The following is a 25,836-nucleotide window of genomic DNA, read 5'->3' on the forward strand; positions in this document are numbered from 1 at the left end:
TAGATTGTGTTATTCATAAAAAAAGAACAATGAGCTTCATTTGGGACAACTTTATTATATTGCCAAAGCTGTACATATTCTATAAATACCTTTTCAAATACTGGAATACTTACACCTGGCATCTCATTTCATTTTCGTTACAGCAACCGGCGAGTACAATGACAGAGGTGTTTGTAATAATCCAGTTTAAAAAAAAAACCAAAAGAACAAAAAAAACCATCCTTTTAACTGAAGCAGAAAGAGCTGTGTCCAATTCCCCAAACCAAATCCAGAGATGCTTCAGACTGACTTCTGTCCTATTTACACATTTTATGTGCGGCGTTATTCATGAATGGAAACAGCATCTTGTGAACATCCTACTGATTATTTTTCTTTTGCACAGTTCAGTTATTTAGAAATACAAGCATGTCAGAATCAAAATAAAACATCTTCCAGTGATATAGCTGTACCGATATATTGCTGATCTGGAGAAACTGTTCACCACATGAACTCACGTTGCACCCACACACACACACATACACACAAACTCACACACACACAAACACGCTCACTGTGAAAGTTAACAGGTCAGCAATGGGACCAGATTCAACATTTCTTTTACTATCACGGAACAGAAACAACATTAAGACTTGACGATTCTCCTCGGGGAGCAGATGACGACGTCTGTAGGTTTCAACATGTCTGAAGGGTAAATCTACAACCAATCACAGGACAGGAAACTGCGGCACTTTTTTCACAACTCGATCAGTGATGTAAAAGCAAGTGTTTTTTGTTTTTTCTGGACTGCTTATGACAACTGTAATGAGTGAACTAGAGCTAATTGTTTGAGTCAGCTATTAAACAAACACCCAAAAATGCAGTTTTGGTTCTACAATGTGATTATTTGCTGTTTTCCAGTGATAGTAAATTGGATATCTTTGTTTTGTCTGACCAACAGTCTAAAACCCAATCAATGTAAAGAGGTTAACTCAGATTCAGGTAAATTACAAAGGGTATTTTTAGTGATTTTCTGATATTTCAGACCAAATCATTAATTGTGGGATCATGATAATAATAGATAGTTCCAGCCAGAGGTGTTTGTGCATAGATGATGTCACGCTTTCAACAAGTGAATGTTGTCATTATTAATGTTATTCAGTCTTTTTAAAAAGATTCAGGTAAAAGGACGAGTACCTGACAATATTTAGATGCTGCATATTTTAAATCCCAGGTCAAATGTTTGTGATCGCCTGCGTCAGAAATCGTGACATTCTGCTGTTGTTCTGCTTTGTCTTTTTTTTGTCTTTATAAAAGTTGAGAGAAAGTTCTTGACTTGTATTTGGATGCAGCATTTTTTTTTTTTTTTTTAATTTATTTTGTTTTTAAATTTCCTGGTACACGTCAACAGAATGGCAGCAGAAGACAGTTTTGGACGAAAGCTGTCAGAAAATGTGACAGTTAACCTGTGAAATGACCGACCTGTTCAGACATTAAATAAATCAATGCCAACCGCTTGCAGAAAGTGTGACATCATCCATGCAACCTCAAACCAATTTCTTCTTCTGCTGCATTCACACAATGTCAGCGGCATGTGAAGAACAGGAAACCGACTCGAGAGCGTTCACACATGATTCTATATCATACAAACTGCCTAAATTAGCTACTTTTGTTGTGTTTGTATTTGGAAGCAGATATTAAGTCTATGGGTCCTTTTAAATGAGTTAGTTAGCTAATGGAGGCTCTGAAGACAAATTTTCAGCTGTTGAAATTTCTGAAGATCTTTTAGCTAAGTGGGAGATCATAGCTGTCACAAGTCCATCGATCTCAGACCTGGAATTACAACTGGAGACTGACCTGAACTGTTTTACGTCTCGTGTGATTACTCGCAGTCTGAACAATATAACGTGAACACGGCAATATGCCAACTTGTATCGACGGCTCTGTGCATAAACAAAATAACGTGTTAACACGTCACATGGCTTATAGTGGCTGAATCCAAATGGAAGAGGTGCTGTACACTCTCTGCCAACACTAAAACAACCAAAAGATAAACTCGTCTACCTGCTGCTGTTTGAAAACACCTGATGTGACATCACTGATTGGGGCGTGGCCTGAGTGCTGCAAAGCTTCACCCCGTACAGAGCAGAGTTCGCTGCCATGTGTGATTTGGAGTCGATTTACCGTTTAAAAAGACAAACTTTAAACAGTCATGTCACACTTAAGTCATCATATTCACTTCAATCAATATGTTCTATAGAAAAACAAAAGTACTTTCTTACATTCTTCACCCTGTGAAAGCCAGTTAACTCAAGAAAACCTGGCTCTGGCAATGGCTAACTACTTTGTATTGCACATCAAGCAAATCAACAATTTGTAATGTTTTTTTTTTGTTTTTTTCATTTTCAGAGAAATGTACAGTAAATATATGTATATATTAAATAAATACTATATATAGAAATATATATATAATATTTATTTTTTCATCCTCAACATGCAATTGATAACAGCAGACCACAGACGAGAAATTTTACAGTAGAACTAGAACAGTAATTCAGCCTGGCGGGCCGAGCTAGGGCAAAGAGAACACATCTGAGAACACTCACATTATTTTAGGGTTCAAACACCTTTTTTAAGAAGCGTTTACATGCGGTGCTCTGGTGCAGTTTACAGTAGCATTTTTCAGTACGGGACATCCTGCACTACGAGAGGCTCTCTGGATGTTTCACCAGTTTCAAACTTGGACAGACTGGAACTTTACAGTAATCACATAGCACAGAATAACTCACACAGTCGTATGGAGACGAAGTGGGGAGAGGTTTTGGGGGGCGTTGGGGGTGGGGTGGGGTTGGGGGGGGGGGCTACTCTGTAGTGAATGTCAAGGCTGTGCACGGGACCTGCATGCACTCTGTGCCTCGGGGCTATCCCTCACGTCTCCTATCGTTAAAAACAGTTGGGTCTTGGCAGCGGGAACAATAGAAGACGTTCAACACAGAGGAGAAGAGATCGAGGGGGAGTCACTTCTCCTGAGTTAAGGAGCAGGCAAACATTTAGCAAGTCGGTATGACGACGGCGATGAGGGGGTCGGAAGTATTTACACGACATCACAGACCGAGGTTAAACACATCTACACGACAGGGTCTAAAAAGGATCTTAGGCTCGTATATACAAGAGGGAAAGGGAGCGGGTTTTGTGTGCTTAGAATAAAGTTAGGGATTGTCAGAAGTCTGTGGTTTTAGAGCTGAGATGCCATTTCAAGTAGAGAGGCACAGAGAGGACGGAGAGGGGGGGGGCGGGGGGGTTTGGGAGAAGGAGCGGGGTGTAGACTAGCTAGGAAGAGGTCTCGGTGACAGGATCTTGGGTTTTCCTTCCGCCTCCTTCCCCTTCACTGCCGCCACGTAGGAGAAAAGGCAGAGGACTGAGTAACAGATCTGATGTGCCTGCAGAGGAGGAAAACAAGCATGAGGAAGGAGATCGTGGCCCCGGTGAAAAGGTTACAACTGTGTGAACAAACCTACAAAAAGATGCTCATGTCAGTCTTCAAAAAGGAAAACGGACAGTTTGACCCAAAACTCACTGAGTTTACTTTGTGTTTTTCTTTATAGTGACGACGTTTTTTAAGCAATGTCAGAAAGTTGCTGGTTGTTGAGAATCTGATTAAATGGAAAGTTGCCCCTGTGGTCACCTCAACTCAACTTTGGCCCCAAACATGCTCAGAGTTTACGAGTTTGTACGCGCTTCGAGCTACGCGAGGTCGATTTCACACATCGTTGCGTTCTGGAGCGTGTCACCTGAAATTTAACACAACCCAAGTGTGAGCTGAGTGTCGCTACAGCATGAAACAACAAGTCGACCCCTTCTTTGTCTGGATTCGCTTCTGCTCAAAACAATCACGCTGAGCGCTGCATCGAGGCTCCGGCTGAACTTTGTCACCTCTTCAGAGAGGAATTCTCAGTGTTTCCTCTGTGAGCGATTCAAAGGTTGCGCATCACATCTTGCGATTTCTTTTTTTCCCTACTCTTGTGTACTTGCAGTACACATTCCTCCGCAGATGCCGTGTTTGTTTATGACTGTGGTGGAAACGCTTATTGGCTTGATTACTGTGACAGCAACGGTGACATTTTAATCGTTTTGGTTTCATCACATCATGTCAGAGAATTAAACGATTGTCGCTGTTATCAAAGATACTGTCTCAGTTTTATGAAGAGCTGTGCGGGGTTTTGTCTCTTCAAACTTTTATTAAACTGGACTTCCTGGATCGTTTTTAATTAAAGCCCCTTTTTTTTTTTTTTTTTTACACAGTTCTTTTCAGTCTCAACACGGACGAACTCACTAAAGGCAGATCATTTTGATGCCGTCCTCTCATTACATGCTGGGTAAAGGTGACCAAAGGGCCAAACTTCCCGACGGAGCTGTAATCCTTTAATGAGCAGCGGGAGTCAGATAGTGTCGCTGGAACACAGAGACGAAGCCGGCACAGTTTAAATTAAGTGCTTCCTTTGAGATTATAGCATTAGCCTTCATTTAATAAAAATAGGAACCTCTACAGTTGCATCTGCCATGTTTACAGACACAAATGTCAAATATTGTGAGGCAGCTGTGCACACCTGGTGACTGGTGTGAAGAAGAAAAGTGAGGACTCACCATGGGGGTCTTGTACTTGTGGATCACCACTTCTTTAGTTTCAGGAACTATGCCGATGCAAGAGACAAAACAAAGAATTCAAAGGCAGCAGGAACTTCATTCAGTTTATGTTTGAGAGCTTTGGGGTTAAGGGGGGTGGGGGGGTGGGGTGAAATCTGAAGGAGGTGTAAAATGGGATGTGGGCCAAGAAGAGTCAACAACACCAGTCAGGAAAACTGTCAACTTCACAGAAGACAGACTGTGACAGTGGTTGTCTGTCTGGTTTGGACCAAATTCAGTTGTTAAATCTTGTTTTTCTTTAATACAAATGAATATTATTAATATTAATAATAACAAAATGGTTACTTGAGAGATTTAACTCTTTTGGAGCTGCAAGTAATTTCATTATCGATTAATATACCGATTATTTTCCATTAATCATCTTGTCTATAAAACGTCAGAAAATAGTGAAAAATATCAGTTTGTCCAAGTCTTTAATTTTCTTGTGTTGTCCGATTAACAGTCCAAATCTCAAAGATATTCAGTTCACCGTCACGTCGACAAAAACCTGCATTAAATCTTGACATTTGATATGCTGAACACAGCATGTTTTTTTGCATATTTGCTTAAAAGAAATTGACTAAAATGATTCATAGATCATCAAAATAGTACTGGTTATTTTTCTGTAATCTTCTAATCGTTGCAGCTCTGAACTCTTTATATGGTAAAAAAGAAAGTATTAAATGTGAGAAACAGCTGACTGTTGGTGAGGACGTTCATGGCCCCAAAAATGGACAAATAAAAACACAAATGTCTTTTTTTTTTCTTTTTTTTTTTTTTTTTTTTTTACAAGAGACTACACAGGTTGTAAAGTTTCAAATATGAAAAACAAGAAACACAAGAATAAAAAAAAGGACGACTCCCCCTCCCCTCCCCTCCCCGACCCCCCTCCATCCCACTGAGCTGACAGTTTAAAGACATCACAGAAAAGCAGCTACAGGAGGCCAAAATCGTTTGGCCCAGGACCATGTCGCTGTCTACAGGACAGACGGACTTTTCATTAGTAACTGTGAACCCATAGCAGAGGTGAGGAGGCTGAGATCTGGACAGATGAAGGGCTCGGAAATGTTAAATCTCTCTGCCCATCACCTCAGAAAAAAACAAAACAAAACAAAAGAAAAAACACAGTCCCTCCGAGATCTCCACTTGCTGAGATACTGAGGCAGACTGTCAGAGAACGATGACAACATGGGAGATGGAGTCTGGGGGTGATGATCTCCGAAATGAAAAGCAAGTGATGACGGAAGCAGAGGAAAACTCGTGATACAGAAAAAGAAAAAAGAAAAAAAAAAAATTCAGTGGAAGGATGGACTGAGGAAATATTCTGCACAGAATTAGTTTGAATAAGAAAGGAGAAAGGTGACAACACTTTACCTGCTGGAGAATGAAGGTTTTCATAGTGGCAAAGATGAGGGCAACATTACAAAAGCAGCACAGAGACACGACAGTAACCCAGCCTGGCGCTCAACTTCAACCTCTACCGATCCGACACTGCGCTGACGGCTTTCTACAGATGTCAAGTGTTCACTGACCTTCCTCCTGAACTACAAAGCTAACCCTCATTGCTCTCTTTTCATCATTAGAGGAATCTGTATATCTCACAAAATACCAAGAATCAAGTCTCACTTTTTAAAGAATGAAGCCATATAATGAATTTCTTTTTTTTTCTTTTTAAAAATGAATAATTTTATCTCTTTTACCTTTAAATAAAGTTAAATTTTGGGTTCTTGATACTGCTGCTGTCATTTGTGGCCTTTTTTAAAATTCACTGTTGTATCGCCTTTTGTGAAACATGTGACTTTGATTTTATGATGTGACTTTAAGACTAAAAGTATTTTTTATGGTCTTTGTAATTGTAATAGCACTTGGCAGATGTATATGGTAAAATAAAACTTTAGTGGAAGAGTTTTTTTTTTCCTCTGTTGCTGTAAATTTCACCAAACCAATGAAGGGCAGGTCATTAATTCTCTTCTAAAATATTATTAACAGAGAGCTGAAACTGAGCAATGTTCTTTTCTTAAACCTCAATAAAGGACTTTTTTTGCATGTAAGTTAATGTAAAATATTTCAAAATGTAAAAATAAAAAAATCACTGTTGGCCCATTATAGTTAGAGGTGTAGCTGTTTTAAACCAAAGGATTTATCATCCAGTGCTCTTACAACATAAGAGCAGTGTTATTCTGGATTTTTATTGGTCAAAAAAGTCAAAAAAAAGACCAAAACAAACAATGTGGTAGTCAGCACTTAGCCCCAAACCCACTGGTTCCCACTGAAGATGTAAATCTTGAAAAAAAATGGGGCGCAAATATTTTTTTTGAAAAAAGGCAGCTGGGATGTGTAGTTTTAAGCAGATGTTACTCAGTAAACAGAGCATTTGTTGGGGATTAGTTGTGACTAAAGCAGCAGGAGTGTACAGATGTGGAACTGACTCACAATAAACTAGAGCGTCTGTGTTTAATGTAATGAAGTAACGTGTCAACCGAGTGCAACGTGTGTCTCATTAATGGGTTTTTAATGGTTTTTGGACAACAATGGAGGAATAAGATACTTTGTTAGTTTTGGTCTTTTCATGGGATTTATTGACAATATGAAACACCAGCAACCTTCTCCTTGAATGTTTATTCTTCTGGTTCAGCTGTCGAGATATTTACTAACATCAGAGGCGTTCATGTGTTACGGGACGGATGGTAGAAATGGGGAAACATTAGCAGGTTTACAACTTGCGCGCATTCACGTCACAACGGCTGTGTGATTACAGAGCTGGTCGAATGAGGGTTAAAAACGCCGTGCATTGACATCACATCCAGATAATGTGGATTAATCTCCTTAAACGATGTGAAGCCTCCTTATTTGCATGATTTTCAAGCGCTTCCATATCACAGAGTGTCGAGTTGGACGTATCAGGGTTCCTACATACGTCGTTGTTGACGAGCGCTTTTTTATGAGTCAGAATCTTGTGATTATGATCTTTCTGTTATGACACATAAGGATCTCTATTTTGTGTTCTCTAAAGTGACATTTTATAGATACTGTAAATTACTTTTATTCATCATACATTAAGATATGTATCTATCATAAGAACTGACAGCTTCCTTTAGTGGAATATTTGAATAAGACAGTTTCTCCTTGAGCCTGTTTGTTTTGGGAAAAATGTGATTAGCCTTTCTGCCCTCGCTCTTCTGTTTCACACTGAAATGACTGAATTGTTATTCTCATAAGTTCTGTTTCTCTTTATCAACATAATGAAATGTTTCTAGCTATAAACTTCAACACCACGTCCTCTGAGGAATTCATCAACACCTCCAAACACGAGTGTCTCAGCGTTCCTCGAGGGGAGCGAGTACACAATTTAGTGAACCCTTATTAGCTCCGGTCAATACGTTTGCCATGAAGCTGAGTTACTGCCGTGCCGAGTACAGGCCTAGAATCAATAGATGGTGTAATTACCAAATTCCTCCAGGACAAAGACTCCCTTCACTGTATTGCACTTTTTAATGTGACTCAGCTCTATGAAAACCTAAAAACAAACAAAAAAACAAACAAAACAAGACAGAACATTATTAACTCAACAACACTGGATGAAATTAAACACTTCATATTTAAATAATAACCATGTTAAACTTGTTTTATTCAGTATGAAAGGTAAAATAAAACAACTACACATGGAATGCAAGCTTTTAACAGCTAAACCAAAAAAAGAAAAAAGAAAAGCACACTATGAGAAGTTTCCATGATCAAACGCATACATGGGCGACGGTCAAATGAGGAGAAATGCATTAAGTCTGCTCAAAGCTGAAAACTAATTCAAGATGTTTCATCAATGAAGTGTGTTAGAACTGGAAAAAAATGTGTATTTATATTTGTAAAAACAGCAAAAGTAGGAGAATAACACATTTCTTTTTTTTTTATGCTAAGAGATGTAATATGGCCCATATGATGCATACATGGAATTTCCATATAAAAATGTAGACAAGGACACAAAATTAGATTTGCCATACAGCTACGACAGTAAAAAGAAAAGATAGAGAAAGCAAAAAAATAAAAAAGGAACCCAATAAGATGTAACTGCTAATAAGCAAACACAGCAGAGGTTGTGTACCTTCCGCTCCTTGCAGGGGGAGAGAGCATGGGAGAGAAATGGTTTGGATTATTATCGGACAGAAGAGCACAAACACTCGACGACACTCCGAGAGGGCACTATCCACAGGAGCCTCGTACGGATTCAAATCAAGAATCTAGCTAAGAAGTTACCAGAGCCAATATGAAAACCCGTCACAAGAGAATCAGCCCCCAAAAACTAGGAAATAGGATTTTAAAAAAAACAAACAAAAAAACAAAAAAAAAGAGGACTAGAGGTTTGACTAGGGTGTTGAGAGCTGGATTCACCTTTGTTTTCCTGGACTTTAAACATCTCAGTCCCCCCAGAGCCCTCCATGCCTCCTCCTCCAGCAACAAGGGCTGGCACCAACACCACTTGCTCACACAGCAGAACACATAAATGAGGGCAGTCGCTGAAGGACGGTTAATTCCCGCTACGATGTTAAGACGTCAACCCCCCCCCCACCCCACACCCCCCCCCCCCCCCCCCCCCGACACCGAATCACTGCAGAGCTGCCCACCCGGCGCTCACTCACTTTAACATTTAACCTTTTAATAAAATATCATACGGATGCTGAATAAAGCTGCTGCTGCTGCTGAGGAGTTTGTGAAATGAGTCAAAAAAGTGTAAAACTATCCGTGAAGACGCCGATCTGGAGAATACTCACAATCTAACGACCGTGACGAAGTCGATAATGGTAATCGTTTCTTCTAGAAACGTGGTGCTCTACGCTGAGACACTCTTATAGCTGATGTTTAATTGAGTTCAAACTTTTAAAAAGCGCTCTACCCCTTGCAATATAAAGCGCAACCGTTCAACTTGAGCCAAAAAATAGCCTGAAGTAGCGAAAGCAGAAGCGGCGAAGAAAAAGCAGGCGATAATCATAACAGTGACTCCGTGTAGCAACATCCAAGTTTAACAGATGGTTCATCTAAATTACAAAAAAATACACTGCACCTGGTTAAGTTGGTTTTGGTTTTATCAGCCCAAGTTTTAAGATATCAACGTCTGCGATTTCTGCAGCAGTGGGGGTGAATAGACTTTAATTTGTGGTGCTCACAGCGGTGGAAAATTACATCTAAAAAGGTCAATTGAAATCACAATCAGTCATCTCCTGTCGCAGTCAGAAATCATGTCAAAGATATTTATCATTTTTTTATTACTGAAAGGAAGAAAGAAAGGTCTTCGGAGATACTGTATCTCGGAAGTGCTCCTTTACTCTCCGGTCCTTTGAGTGGACCTGTTTGATTGACAGTTGTTCCGGCTGGGCTCAGGAGATAATTGTTCTGGTTACTGCAGTTTACAAGTCAATGACAGACAGCTTTTTCTTAGCTGTGATGTTGAAGAAAAAGGAGCATCTATACTGACTGATATTGACATTTCGTCGCAGCTGCTGTCAGCTTTTATGACAAAGGAAACGTTTGTTAAACCTCAAAGAAACCCACATGTATCTTCAGTGAGTGTTACTCAAGAGAACTGCAGGGCAACTTTAATTTAAGTTGGACATCACAACTATTTCCTCTGTAGGAAGTGAAGGCTGCAAATTATTAGTAATAATCAGTAATCATCATTATTATTAGTAGTAGTAACTAAGACATTAGATTTGGAAATACATGATGCTGCTGAATACTTAAAATGACATTTCATCTCTCAGAGAAATATCAGAGACTGATATCTTAAAATTGGACAAATAAAATCAAAAGTAACAGATTTTTTGGAATTTGGGTGAACCAACCCTTTAATTTACTTTAGTTGTTGAGAAATCAGTTTAACTCTGTAGGATGTCTGATGAAGGATGTTGCTCTTTGGTAACACATTCAACCAAACTTTCTTGTTGTGTCATTTTTAAAGATAAATGTATAAAGTGTCTGTTACTTCTATGGGACCATCAGCATCAGCACAGTCACCTCTAACACTGTTCAATCACAGCTTCTAACAAAACTCAGGAAATAAACGAACCCCGACTATCATTAACTGCACAGATGTGAAGACAACAACGTGACGATGTTCAAGGGTCCAAACTTAAATGTGAAAGTTGCTATTAAATAGCCAATTATTAATGAAAAGTCGTTGCTCAAGGTCATCCGTCTTACCACTGATGCACAACACACACACACACACATCAACACTTCATGTCCTCCCACACAGTAAATGAATATGAGGTTTGAGCACCACAAATGTCAAAAGAAACGCGTGTGGAAGGATGTGTTCTTTTTTTTTTTTTTTGAAAAGGCATGCAGACACACACACGCACAAACAAACACAAACGGAAACTGAAAAAAGCAAATCCAAAAAAGCAAAAGCACAAACAGGAATTCTTCCTCTAAGGGGAAAACATCAGGTACGATATGAGAAAACGCCAATCAAACATGTTGTTATCAATCATCTCTAAGATTTTGATTTATCATTATTTTTTAATGACAATAGAGGAAGACGGTCACAAGATGAAAGGAAATGATACAGAGGCGAAGAGGAGAGACGAGCAGAGAGGTGGACAGAAGGGGATGAACTGTGATGAGTGATTTTTTTTTTTTTTTGTTTTCATGCCCTTTGTGTGAGATGAGAAGCAGCTTCTCTGCGGTGGTACTGGCCTCTTACCTGGCTGTGCATGAATTTCAGGTTGATTCCTTCCAGCGTGACCTGCAGCAGTCCCCCTTCACCAGTTTTCATGTCCTGGACGGGGAACTCTCCGCCCAGCTCGGGACCTGAGGAAACCACAAAACCTGAGTTTAGAGCTATGAACATCAATCTCTAAAGAATAAGATAGAAATTAACAAAAATAACATTTCATGCTGCTGTAGAAATACTAAAGAGGGCAGAATTGATGCATAGTTTACAGATTTTAAACAGAAAAAGAAAACACTGGTATCTGATTGGCCTAAAAAATGAGCTCATGATCATACTGGGAGAGAAAAATGAGACTGGTGTACCTGGTTTAATGCTTTGCTGTCTTGCTGCAGCTCTTTCCATACTGTCTTTAACACAGTAGTAGAGTTCACGACACTAGAAAGCAGAAGAGGAAAATATTTCTATGAATGATCGACGTTCTCCAAAACTGAGTGCGACTGAGACAAGATAGAGCTTCTGACCTTTTTGGTATAAAACTTGTTGAGCTGTGTCTCTTGGCCGTTGCGTCTCCAGAGGCACAGCACCTTGGTCTTGGGGCAGTAAGTCATGTTGATGAGCTTCTCGTACCACCAGCGCTCGTAAACCGTGCCGATGTTGCTGCGCAGGACGATGCAGTCATCGCACACCTGAGATGTCGGCGGGTAAAGTGTGAAATACTCCTCAACGTAAGGGACAACACGGTTCCAGCTGGTTTCCACAAGGTTTATTTGTAATATTAAAAGAACAAATAGTCAAGAGTTTGCTTACCTCCATGAAAAAGATGTCTCCTGTGGTGTCGGTGCCGGCGTGAACAACAAACGTTTGCTTCTTGATGTGACGGCTTCCGCTGGGCCTGATGGACAGCTCGCGGCCGTTCTAAAAAATACAGTACAATTAATTACAGGAGATGCAGAACAGCTGAACTAGCTGAATAAAAAAAAAAAAAAAAAGGATAAATATTCACCATTTGGGCCAGTTTGTCCAGCAACTCATTGATCTCTTGGCTGTATGTGAGGCCGATGTGGGACTTCCCCATCAAACGCCTCACTTTCTTCCGGATGTCATTTTTACTCACCTTAAAAGAAAAGAAGAGAGAGAAATGGTGAAAAATGGTGGTTGGTGCTGGTAAAAATGTCAAACACAGCATAAAGTCAGTGATCTGACTGTTTTGCACTACGTACTTTCATCATTAGCATGTATGCTATCATATTGTACAGCAGGGTGGCCAGAAGTCTGTCCTCATCATCCTCCAGACGCTTGCGGTCGTGGTCTCCCAGTGACAGGTATCTGTGACAAAACAAGTATTAATATAAAGTAGGATTACAAAAGTTTTCTAGACAACTATGAAAAAGATTAAGTTATATAAAGATAAGAATCATTCGAGTCTGCAGAAGGAAACCAGAACTTTTAAACTATATCTTAAAAATCAGACAGTAAAACACATTAAACGTCAGCCATGTTGAACCTTTCGATCATCTCCTGAGGTCCCTGGTCCATCCCCATCCCCTCACGCTCCAACATGACAGCATCTAGATAGGCATCCTCCCAGAACTGCACCTGGTCCCACAGTGTGGAGCGCTCCTTACCTGAACACGTCAAGACATCACACATGAGATCAGCTCTGACACCAACGATACAACTGAGTCATTCAAACCACAACGTATGCAGTCACAACAGTCAATTCAAATCTTTTTCTATTAAATAAAGACTAATTTATCTTCAAACAGTTGCATTACACAGTAACTTCTGCCAAATATGATAAAAAACTAGAATTTTACTTCATTGTTTGAGTTCATCCATCACAATATTTATCATTTCAGCTTTTCAACAGCTAGTTTTTTTTTAAACAATCCTGAACAAGCAGAGTACAGCTCTTAGTCATGCATGAGAGCAACAGTAAGTGTCGATTAGACCGACTGCAAGACACATAATAACGGCTACTGAAGCTTAACTGTGTATATATTTAAAGTGGCCAGCTGTTGTCTTGTGTAACATTGTTTCAGGCTTTATTTTAGCAGGAAGGTTTGTGTGGAGGCTCAGCCACTAATAGGTTTAATAAAACATTTATTTTTAGTTTTTTCTAAAGACCAACATTGTAATTTTTTAGTATCTGATGCTGCCTTCAAGTGCTGCTTTTTGTGACCTTCATTGACACTTTAACATGACTTCAGATGTTTTTTATTTCGCTGGCTGATACTTTTGATGAGGGAATATAAATCATGACATTTTAACTATACTGAGAAAACGAAAGCATAGCGACTATAAGGATTACAGGAACAAAATGTTATTTTGAGGAGACAAAGGAGGAATGAAATATTTCTGTAGCAGATGCGGCTTCATGTTTCCCTCTTGTACTCAGTGGAAATCTTGACATTTCCTAATCTTATTTACCAGCTGGTGGCTTGAGTGTGCTCAACTCATAATTACATTTCTGACAGCACTTGAAGGCGACAAGCACTCATCCGATATGCAAACCCATGAAATGTTAAGCTTTTAGGTCAACAGGAAAAGTTGGATAGAAAACCGGGTGCAGAGGCAGGTGAGAGCAGAAACTGAGTAAATGTTAAAAGTTAAAGCAAAAGAATCACACACGTATGATGCTGCTGTCTGTGAGACTAATTGCGATCGAATTCTGCAGGACTTCTCTTATTTTCCCACCTCGATCTCATGATCAACAAACTCGCAGGACTTTGATGTGCGGCTCACCGACAGACAGGAAAAACCCGCATCACATGAAAGATTAAAACACACAGCTAGCCTCGGTGAACAACAGATACACCATCACACTCAGGAAAAAAGGGGGCAAAGGCAAGAGATTAGCCCTACTTAGAGAAAAGGTTTCCATGGCAGCATCTTCTAGTTGATCCCAAACGGAGCTCTTATCGCGGCCTGGAAGAATTTCCCAGGAGGAGGAACAGCAGGGAAAAGAAGCAGCGAGAGCAAGAGGGGGGTTAGGCCAAGAGGTGAGTGGATTTAATGGCAAAAACAAGAGCAGAGCGAGCCGAGAACGCACCATGGGAACAAAAACAAGGACAAACAAAGACAAACCACACTCGTAAATTTATACTAAAGCCTTCCATTATTATTTTTTTTTTTAAAATATATTTCTGAGCATTAATTTGGTTACTCTGATTTGTGGTGATGAGGCTGTGCAATCGTTTTTGTTAAACAGTAATTAATCTGCAGCAGCTGCAGTCATGACTTAACAAAATTACAAAAAATCATTCTTAAAGCACCAAATGTTATGTTTTCATTTTGGTTTTTTTAACATGCAAATATTATAATTACATATTTTAAATCACTTTTATCAAACCTCTCACATATGTTCTCTCCAACTCATTTCCAAACAGCAGTGAACACATCTCTCTACTTTACTCAGTAATATTAATTCATCACCAAGAATTGGGAAATCTCATTTTATAAAGTTGCATCAGACCTTTCACCTTTTGACAAATGTTTGCTTCACAGTTCTATAATAAACATTTAAAGATTATTGGACCACTTCTGTGTCATCACATTTCTGTTTTGTTCCCTCAAAACTAAAAACTTTCCACAAACATTAGGTCTGTTTCCAGTGAAAGCAAGATCTTGCACAAGTTGTAGTGAGTAAAAAAAGAACAGAAATCAAACAGATCACACAACATCTATTAACACTTACTGGAAGCATCTTGTAATATTTTGAAACACGAATCAAATGTTATTTGAAAATAGGAAATGTTTTTCAGCATGCATGTTCCCTGTTTGACATGATTCTGATGGGGAGCATCCAAACCAGAGAGAAGAACATACCCAGCAGGCCTTCACACAGGTAGATCCTCATACTGATGTCCTCCATGGGTTGGGGGGGCGGTCCCTTTGCCATAGCAGGTAAATGATCTTTTGCACCTGGTTTCAGTGTGTGGGTCTTTCCCTGTGGAGGCAGGACAAAGCACAAATGTTGGACTTCATATATTTTGAGCACTGTTTTTGCTCCGTCCTGATCATTGTGACAGGCAGTACAGTTTTCCAGACCTGAGCTGCATTCACAGTTTTTTTTTTTTTTTAAATGTAAACAACTGTTGCCTATTTAAAATACTCTTGCTCATTAACCACCATTTAAGCTTTAACACATCACAAACTTTCAATTGCTGGCAGTTGTATTAGTTTATGCTTGGCAAAACAAAAGCAATTTTCCAGGACATGAAGTTCTTTTCCCTTCATTTTCAGGTGTTTACTGGGAATGGAATAATAAGTCTGCTATTTTCCAGTTCTTTTAAAGCACATGGGAACTTTAAAATCTCAACCATCTCCTGTGCTTTGTTGACCTCGGTGACCTCCGTCTGGACAATAGGCAAGACCTGTACTTACTACACCAAACTGGTGTCCTGGTTTGGTTAAAATCTGCACATCCTCAATCTGACAATGAACTATTATCTAAAGTAAGAACTGTACAGTGTGCAGTTTCACTTAAAGTGAGTCTTGAACTTACAAACACTGCACTGGTGGCCGGGTTGGTTTCAATCTCGCTGTCAGAAAGTGTCCCTCTGGACTGAGTTAAATGAGGAGCAGTTCTCCCACCAAGGCCGTCTCCTGCTGTGCTGCTCAGGTCACTGTCAGCTCCCAGAGTCTCTCCAGAGCTATTGCTTATCTAAAAAAAGAAAAATCCAGATGTGAGAACAAATGAATAAATGAAAATGTTTCAAGGTTTACTTAAAAAAAAAAAAAAAATTCAGCTTCATGGTTAATTGCTCTGTGTAAAAATGTTGGATATGTCTTTCTTAAAATTACATATTCAAAAGACAATTACAAAAAAAAGTTGAAAGTTTGGGCTGAAACTATCATCCTGGGAGCTGCAGTGAGTGTCGTTAAGTATGTAGGTGGAATAAATAAAAAACAAAGTGCTTTAGCTCAGAGTTGGCCGTGCCCTACCACTGTGCTAGCCTCTGAGTCCTGGCTGGTGCTTCTCGTCAGGATCGGAGGCTCTGAGCTCGTTACAGACTCTGTGTCGCTCTTCTACAAAGCCAAGGAGCAAAAAAAAGGGGATTCAGTGTGAAACTTTTTCTAAAAAAGGTGCTCTCACATTATTAATAGTTTTTAACATTCAAAGACCCACACCATGAAGTGCAGGTTGCAAGCACAACAAACTCTGGTGAAGGCCAAAAGGCTGAAACATTAGCATATTAATATATATGTATATGTATATACTGGTGAAACTGAGGATCAGTCTCAGGCCTGGAGGTTGTGTGTGCAACCAACATCTCAGTGTGTTGGACTGTGATATTAGTTTTTGTTTGTTTATTTACTTAAGCTTTCACACTCATTTGATTCACTAGACAACGTCAACATGTTTTCACGTAACAAACCTGAGATCCAGATGTGACGCTGAGGCCGCTATCAGCACTAATCTGTGATTTCTTCTCCTCTGCATCAGTCACCTGGGGGCGCTGCTGCTTCGCTCCTTCAGACCCTGAGGGATACACACAATCTTCAGCGTGTTTTCATGAACGTTTCAACAACACTATCTTACCTTATTGTGAGTCGCCTGACTCGAAGCCACCACAGCACAGCAACACTGACACTACGTCCATCTAAAGTGCCAAAGCCTCTATTTAAACACTGCATTACGACTGCGATGAAGCAAAATGTATAACACTTTTCAGTTCCATCAGTGAATTAATTTAGTATCCAAGACTTCAGAGCCTTAAACTGCTTCTGGCTAAAATAAAAATACTGTACAGGGTGACTTTTATACACAATCTGAAGGAGTAAGAAACCGTATTTCATTAAATGTTTTCACAACTTCTACTAGTTCATAACCAAGTTATATAATCTATAAAATAACTTTTAAAAGACCAGAAAGAGAAGTGACAAAGGGGCAAGCAGAGTGTGATACAATAGGGGAAAAATTACAAATGAAAACAAAACTGCAAGAGCGTGACATTAATTCTCAGTCAATGCTGCAAATGTGGCCCAAGTTACACGAGAAACAACCAACAGACACAGGCAGTTAGGCATGCAGACAAACTGATGGACGGTAAAGGAGACATTTTCTGTTTCAAGTGTGATTTGTACTTTGTCATTTTTGTCTGATGTTATCACCTTCACGGTGGAAAGTTGATCCTTACGCTTTTTTTTTTTTTTTCAGTTCTTTGTAACATTTAACATTTGCAGACAATTTAAATACAGCCTTAAATTTACCAGCAACTGTAGATATATTTGCTGTAAATATACAGCAAGCCACTTGAAACTGGAAAAAATAACAGTTAAAAGAGCAGGACAGGGCAGCAGGAATTCATTTCTGTTCATCTTGATGCATGGTCTCAGGGGGGAGGAAAAAAAAAAAAAAAACACTGGAAAACAAAATTACATATTGCTTGAGCTTAAGCCAGTGACTACAGCATAAAAGTTCCCATATTTTTTTGATGTCAAGAATCAAATAACAGACAGATTTTGTGCAAGATATCCACCCGAGAGAACATTTCTGCTTTTATATTTAATGTTGTAGAGAATAACATACAGTCTAACGACTGGGAGGAAGAGCCTCCAGGCTCCTCTTCTGTGGAACCATCTTCCAGTTTGGGCCCGGGAGGCAGACACCCTTTCTACGTTCAAGAGGAGGCTTAAAACTTTACTTTTTGATAAAGCTTATAGTTACAGCGGGCTCAGGCTTGCCTTGGGCCAAACCCTAGTTATGCTGCTATAGACCTAGACTGCCGGGGGACTTCCTATGATACACTGAGCTCCTCTCTCCCTCTCTCTCTGTACGTATTCATGTCCCACTAATGCATGTTACTAACTCAGCATGTTCTCTCTCCTGTAGTCTTGTGCTTTCTCGTCTCTCCTTTCTCCTCCTGTGCTTTCTGCTTCTGGGGCTGCTGAATCTGGATTTCTGATTGTAAGCCAGCCACTGCCCCCATAATCCTGCTCATCACCCACTGCTATAATTATTATCATTATAACTACTAGACATCTCTATGTGGAACTTGCATTGTTCTCTCCCCCTCTCTTCCTTTCCCCAACTGGTCAAGGCAGATGGCCACCCACTCGGAGTCTGGTCTGCTTGAGGTTTCTTCCTGTTAAATGGGGTTTTTTTTCCTTGCCACTGTCTCCAAGTGCTTGCTCAAAATGTTGGGTCTCTGTTGGGTTTAAAATTGATTTGACAACTGCCTAAACTGTAGGTGGAAGGGATAAATGTGGAGCGAAAGAATTGCTTTTGCACACATGTTGGTTTCTACAGTAGGTTCTGCATCCAACCTTGTGAGCCACTGCCATTACTTCAAAGGAAAACTATGGTTTATTACAACTTTTGTTTTATTTTTGTCCCTCGAGCCATCTGTTCAATCGGTTTTGATAACACTGTAATCACCATAGTAATTGCTGAGATCTCCTGGATATCGTTAAAAGTAGGTCCAATGGCGCAACAAGCACAGGCGGTCAGACAATTGTACGGGTTGTTAAAAAGCTGACAGTTTAGCAAGATTATCTAAACCAGTTTATTTGGAGATAAAGCCAAAGACAGCGTACCAGAAATATTACTACTAATCCCTCTTTGCACAGGAAACTGAGTGCACATAACAACGAAGAGAACAGTAGAACCGAGTAAAGCTGAACGTAGAGGTTGTTCTACTGAGATGGACGTTTACGATGGGCAATTAGGTTAATAATTTTACTGTTCAGTTTTATTTTTATTTTCCAAATACCAATGATAATATTCCTTCCCACATTCCAGATGTCAGCAACTACTTTGGTGAGCATAAAGAACCCAACCAATAAAACAGATGCCCCTAACAATAAAAATAAAACCAAAATTATAATAAAATGTAGTTTTCCTTCAATAAAAGTCATTACATACTGTATAATAATAAAACTAGCAATTATAAAGCCAGATGAACTGCTGTGTGCGAGGAAAAAGAAGATACCAATCTGTGCAAGGAAAGAAAAGACACCGAGGCGAGATTCGGTGTCCATCTCAAGACTCAAGTTTTTTTGGAAGTAAAATTAGTGTGTAATTGTCATATAGCAAATACAGGCAGTTTAATAACCACTACCAACACTGCTGCATGTCATAATGTGTCATGTGCAGTTGGTAGATACCTACCTCTCCACTTCCCATTTTAAACCCCATTAACTTTTACACAAAAGTAAAAAATGACCCTGATCCACATCTACAATTTTATTAGCTCTAGTATTTAATCCATCCAATTTATCAATCTCGATCTCAAATATCTCACACCGAGACTCGTATGTCTATATTTCTTCAGGTTATCCACTTTATATGCTTATTAGGTACAGTCCTTTGCATCAGTTGATGTATAAAGACACTGGTGAGTTGAAAAGGTGGAAAAAAGGTCAACAGCTGAACACCCCAATCTTTTTTTCTTTTTTTTTTGGTGTGTGAAAAGTCTCTTACTCTGTGGTTTTTCCATAGCTTTTTGCTTATCCTGGTGCTTGCTCCACAATTCTACCCAAGATGCATTGCAAGCAAGGAGAGAAAGACAGAGAGAGAGTCAGAGAGCAGGTTGAAAAGGCATGTATGGTGGATGAGCATTGAAATCAAAACAAAACAAAGAAAGCATTTTGAAATCTGTCACTATTAAATGAGGATGTTTTGTAATGTTTGCATGTAGCTGTGTTAAAATCTGGACAAAATGAAAAATAAAGTATCGTCTTGTCAAGCTGGATCCATTGTGTGTGACAACTACTAAGGTAACATTACAACACACCCAAAGCTCCTGGCCCAAAGTCCTGGAGAGCCACACAGTGACGTCAGAATGAGCTTTGGCTCTGACCACAGGTCAGTATTCGTAGATCGCAGTTGTCTGGCTCTCCAGAGCAAAGGTGAGCAAGAGATGGTTTGTTTGGAAAAGAGCATGGGATGGGGTTGAGAGGCCGACTAGCCAGCAGGTGAAATGGAGCAGTTGCAGAAGCCGGGATGCAAATCTCACAGCATTCTGTAGAATTGAAGGTGCAACTTCTAACAGGAAGAGAAAGGGTGCAGGTAGGAGAGGTGTCAGGGTGGTTGACTGAACTTGTCCCCCGTATACAGACCCAGAGTAATTCTCAGAAAATTAAGTGATAGAAGGATTTTAACGGATTTTCTAAGTCAGTTGGTTCTTTGGTGACCAATAGAAACAAAACCACTTGCTACAGTGAAATTTGTCTCTGTACTGGGACTGTTTACTGGGGAGTGATGCTTCCACCCTCCATGCTGAGAGCAAAGGGAGCTGCCGGTTTTCTACAGCACGCCTCGCAGAAACCTGCAGTAAAGGCACAGACACCGATTTTTACCATCGATGCGCATACCTCTGGTTTCCCTCGTCCACTACTGCAGATTTAAGTATTGGAAGACAAAAACAAAAACATGCATTCAAGGTGCTAAGAGGCTGACAACAGAACTCCAGAGAGGAGGCAAACAGGGGCACAGATGTTTAAGGAAGGGGAGACAAACACACGCAGTCCAGGCTGGTACACAGGGTGATATTCCAGACACTTTTCAAGGCTTCTTCATGCTTACAGGGCAAATATTTGACTGAAGCCAAATTCTGAATTTAGATTTTAAATTTTATACCAATATTACACTTTGGAAATCCTCAAAAGACACAGAAATAGAAGAATAGAATACAAGTATTTGGCGTGGGATCACATGATTTTTTCAACATTGCTAATTCTAAGCTCAAATTTTTAGAAAGCCCATTTTAGTAGCAGTGTTTCCGTCAAAGTGTGTGGAATACTGTAACACCTGTAAGAATCTGTCGGGGACAAGTGAAAGGGACTTTCTTGGAGACGGTTGGAGGAGGGGTGGGGACTGGTTCTGAGGTTGATGAGCTTGTAGGGGACGGGGTAAGGGATCTCACAGTGCACATGCAACCGGGGCCGGAGTGGTGTACACACCAATCGAGGCAATAAAGTTCTCCTCGTTCAGACTCCGCGTATCAAAATGGCGGGCTCCTCTGCCCGTTGCGTGGTGTGGCAGCTGCAGGTGAGGAATATTCAGAAGGCCCTGAGGTCTGGCGGTCTCCATACGACCAGAAGGACTCTCTTTACTCCCTGGGCTTCCAGCACTGTCTGTGGGGCTTCGCTTGCGTTTTTCTGGGTCTACCAAGTTACCAAAATTAAGGGGCCAAAGAGAGTTCATCAAAATTACAGAAAAAGAAAAAAAAAGAAGAGGTTCAAACTAAGAGAGGAGCATGATTGTCAGACAAAGGAGGAAAAACAGTGAGGAAATTTTTATAATTACAGTTTATGTTTTAGTGGGTTAACCTCTAGCACGCAGCCTAAAGCTTCATACAAACACAATGCAAAGACATGGACAAGTGTTAGTAGCACAAGCCCACTGCCGTTTTGCTTCACAGTACAAAAGCTTTGAAAAATGAGCTGGCAGAATTTATAAAAATCAATTTTGTATATAAATGGAAAAAAAAAACAAAAAAAAAAAGCATTTCCTGTATGCATCCCTGTGGTAAATGTAGGAAACGTACCTTTGGTTTGATAGTGTGTGCGTGCGATCTCCAATAAGCTGAAAACACTAGCCATTCCTCCAAGGCCTGCATTAGTGTAGGAGTGCTCCAGACTGGAAACTGTGCACTTCAAGATGTCCAGCATGCCTTTGTACACCTTTCGGCTCACCTCCTGGGAACAAGGTTCAACAGTTCGATTAGACAGAAAAATAGAAGCAACACTACAGGTCATATTTTCTTAAATCGAGCTGTGAATACAAGTAATAACATAAGATCTTGGTGTGAGTGCACTTGAGCATGATCACGACTTCTTAATCTTGCTTATCAATTACTTACGACTGAGATGCTGCAAAACATACAGAATCTACAGATAGCAGAGCATCTACGTTGTGCCTTTAGGCTGTTTTGCAAATGTGACATTTGTGCTTTTATTCTTAAGGTTTTGTTGTTAATAATGTGTATTTCTTGGTACATGAGTTTACAGTGGGGTAAAAACGATCATCTCACCACATCACGTATGATCTCCTGTCTGGCGTCTTCCTCCGACTGCACGGCTCTGTTCAGCTTGCTGAGCACAAAGACACGAAGCTGCTCGTTCTCCAGCAGGCGGCGCACTTTCTTCATGTTGAGCCAGCCGACTCCCTGTCCGTCCAGGACACTCTGCACCACTTCCTTTAAGAACTGCTGGTTCTCGCTGTATCGAAATAACACGTTTTCAGACATATAATAGAAATTAAGAAGAAATTATAAAACACCACTTTGATACGTTGACAATACGCTCTGATCTTCCATGTTGCAAGACAGATATTGTACATTTGAAAGACTATATTACCTTGTGTTGTTGACGCGACCCTGAGGAGAGGGCGACTCTCTCTTCACTGTTGGACTGTGCTTGATTACAGAAGACTTCTGATCCACGAGTGCCCGAGGTGCACGTGCGCCTGGTGGAAGAGCCAAATCAATGAGGTCTCTGAACACCACAGAGTGAGATTACAAAAAATAACAAAACACAAACTGCAAACTACTAGCACACTAGACAGAAGAACACTCAATATAATTGGACTGGACACACAGAGAGGCACTTGCTCACCAGGCACTGTAAACCAGAAAAGGAAACAGCGTTTAAACTAGTCTTTTTTTTTTTTTTTCTTCTAGCTACCACATCAAATAGAAAAGGAGGAATTTTGCATCACTTTATGACAACAGACACACTTGGACTCTACTGTAGGTTATCTACTGCTGAACATACAAATTACTGAAGCTGCTAGAGTCTATTATTACAACAAGAGAGGTGAAGGACAAATCAAACAGGGACATGGAGTGCGCACACACACACACACACACACACACACACACACAGACACACACAGGAGTCCAAATGGTGCTCTTGGTGGTGGCATCACACATTAGCAGCAGATAGATGTGAGGTCAGACTGAGGAGACTCTGTACAGCAACTACATCAGTGATTTCATGCACAAAAGAAAAGGAGATGAGTGAATGATAAGAAAAAGTAAGTTATACTTTAAAAGGTCATAAGCTGACTCATTTTAATTAATTGCCACACTGCTGTGGGACTCTCTGCGCATCTATAAGTGGACCGTGTGTAGGGGTTGGGTCAATCAATTTATCATTTATCATTAGCATCATTATTAAAGAGGCTCAAAACATTTAGGAAACTATCATCTCACTCAACTGACTCTAATGAATAAATAGATGAGACTTGACTCAGACTGATCCGTTTGAGTCCAATCCACTGCCGCATTTAATGAAGTAGGTCATTAATTAGTGTCATATCTTGCTGCTTTATACCTTAGTGATACCTTTTTCCACACAGCTATTAAAACATTAAAGCGTTTCCACATCTCAGGCTTTCCCCTCATTAACGCCAACATAAATTCCCCATATGTGAATTTTTTTCACCTTCGTCCCCTTTTGCTGTTATTATATATGACCGTGAAAGTTATCAAATGTCACAGAGAGTGCTGACAAAGCTCAGGGGCAGATGTGCACTTGTTGCAACAGTTCACGTAATTATTAAAAAGGAAAAAATTTTTATAAAACACTAAAAACTTTCTCACTCATAAATGTGTCACTTTAATTGAGACAGGACAGACTCCAAATACAAGTGCTGAAGGTTGTCATGAAAAGTTATCCACGGTTCTCCTGTTTAACATGGCACATATTCACCAAATACATTTTTCAGTCCAAGTTCACTAAACACGCTAAGCTACAATATAACTCAAAACTTCTCTATTTTGTTTCTGAGGCATGGAGACAGTGGGAGAGGAGGAATGATCTGACATCTGTCATTACAGGCTGTCTTATTGTCAGTTTTATGTGACAGCAGGGATCTATTGTTTATTATTGTTGCTGGGGTGTCATGGGGACAAGAAATTGGGTTTTATCCACAATACTAATACTTTGATTGCACAAGCAGGTTTTTGTATAAAAACCATATTGTTTTGTTATGATTCCAGTAGAGAGACAAAAGACATAAAACACAAGGCACTTGAGGCTCTTTATGAGTATGATAAACATTACCGGAGGAAGAGATTGGAGATGGTTTATGGATATTTTTTCCCACCATGAGCATGGGTTACACATATCTCAGGCTAAGTGGAAAAGTTTTATTAGTAACAAACAGAGAAGTAGCTCCGATGGGGTGTCTGGCTGGGGGCCTTCATCAATATCTTTTGCAGAATGGCCTGCAAGTCTTGGCCAGGCCCCAGCTTTCAAATGTGGCTTCTTACAAAAGCTACAAGAGTCCAGAGGTTTATCAATGGAGGATGTTTAGAGGCTGTGGCTTTCTTAAATGGTAATTAGCCTTAAGGGTCGAATGATTTGTCAACCTGAGTAACAAGGAAGATGTGGAAGTGAATCCCAAGTGTGAGCCAGCAAAAGCTTAAATGCAACTGCACAATCATGTCAGCACACCAACAAATTAGAAAATATTGTTAACTTAGCCAACAGATGCCTGGCACATCGCCAGCATACGAAAAGCAAGTCTGCCAACATCATTCCGATTTCAGCCTGAACTGAACTCGCCAGGCTGAACTTAGACACAGTCCTTCATAGTAAGTCATTAAGTGACAAAATACATAAAAAAAATATTATAAATGCAATTTTACAGTTTATAGCTAAGGATTTTTTTTTCTATATGGCAGCTATGAGGATTTAAACATTGCATGTGTTATTCAGTAAGTGGGAGGACATCTGTGAAAATATGAAATATGAGCACCAAATACCTGTCGACCAATAATTAAAGTCTCTTGAGGGCAGAAATCTAAGCATTTCTGTTATTGAATTTCATCAGCTCTGCCCATGTTATGTGGGGCATTTTGGCAGAACTGAAAATTGTTTGGCCAACTTGATGGATCAGCAAATCATTCACACGACGCACTCCTGATTGAAACTTGTGCGTAATAAGAAAAAGTAAGCCTTAAAGGCAATTTGAGTGACAAGCAGGCTCTCTACACAGGCACTACGCTGGGTCCTTATTTTAATACTCAATTAACTGATTTAATGAGCAGGTAAACAGGTTAAGAAATACACAGTCTATTCTGACCCACCTCCTATAATTTTGCACTGGATAAAATACTGTCCAGAATGATGAGAGTAATTAACCAACTTCATCAACTGATTTAAGATTTCATAATGGGATTGTTGTCATTTTTGATTCTGTGATGAATGTGATGAAACTGTGGTGGAGAGCCACAGATGACTCTATGTAGTATCGTTGGTTTAGTGTTTTCGATAAGCATACAGTAGCTACACAGCTAACAATGGGATAAAAAAAAAAAAACCTCATGAAGATAACACAATATAACAGACACAATTCACTTCCAGCTACAGATCCTACAGTACAAATGAAAGTACATTTCTAAAATGTTCAATATATTGTTCTAGATCCACGGTAATCACTGAAAATATTCAGAAAACTAGAGACATAACAGCACTGACAGTAAAGACTTTCTGTTTTTTCTAACAACATGAACAACCATCTACACAACCAGTATCTTGCCTGGCAAAAGTCT

The 25,836-nt window shown here is 39.8% G+C and overlaps 1 protein-coding gene across 15 annotated transcripts in view; it reads right to left on the reverse strand.

Annotated features, from left to right (window-relative positions):
- Nucleotides 1-35: 35 nt before the first annotated feature.
- madd (MAP-kinase activating death domain) overlaps nt 36-25,836 on the reverse strand; it is a 52,327-nt gene continuing 26,526 nt past the window's right edge. For 4 of the 15 annotated variants that reach the window (XM_067575529.1, XM_067575680.1, XM_067575756.1 and 1 more), the window contains 20 exons: nt 22,634-22,742; nt 22,309-22,495; nt 21,823-21,973; nt 21,236-21,439; nt 19,755-19,805; nt 16,708-16,811; nt 16,274-16,357; nt 15,834-15,992; nt 15,155-15,275; nt 14,192-14,254; nt 12,831-12,951; nt 12,547-12,652; nt 12,330-12,440; nt 12,134-12,241; nt 11,848-12,012; nt 11,689-11,761; nt 11,357-11,463; nt 8,107-8,176; nt 4,621-4,667; nt 36-3,416 (listed from right to left, as the gene is read on the reverse strand). In XM_067575529.1, the coding sequence (XP_067431630.1) occupies nt 3,303-3,416; nt 4,621-4,667; nt 8,107-8,176; nt 11,357-11,463; nt 11,689-11,761; nt 11,848-12,012; nt 12,134-12,241; nt 12,330-12,440; nt 12,547-12,652; nt 12,831-12,951; nt 14,192-14,254; nt 15,155-15,275; nt 15,834-15,992; nt 16,274-16,357; nt 16,708-16,811; nt 19,755-19,805; nt 21,236-21,439; nt 21,823-21,973; nt 22,309-22,495; nt 22,634-22,742 (2,255 nt within the window). In that variant the 3' untranslated portion in view covers nt 36-3,302. The remainder of the gene's footprint in view (nt 3,417-4,620; nt 4,668-8,106; nt 8,177-11,356; nt 11,464-11,688; nt 11,762-11,847; nt 12,013-12,133; nt 12,242-12,329; nt 12,441-12,546; nt 12,653-12,830; nt 12,952-14,191; nt 14,255-15,154; nt 15,276-15,833; nt 15,993-16,273; nt 16,358-16,707; nt 16,812-19,754; nt 19,806-21,235; nt 21,440-21,822; nt 21,974-22,308; nt 22,496-22,633; nt 22,743-25,836) is intronic. The other 11 variants (XM_067576005.1, XM_067576448.1, XM_067576235.1 and 8 more) reach the window with 8 other exon arrangements.

This window comes from Thunnus thynnus, chromosome 1 (genome assembly GCF_963924715.1).
Source record: "Thunnus thynnus chromosome 1, fThuThy2.1, whole genome shotgun sequence".
In the NCBI taxonomy this organism is placed as follows: Eukaryota; Metazoa; Chordata; class Actinopteri; order Scombriformes; family Scombridae; genus Thunnus; species Thunnus thynnus.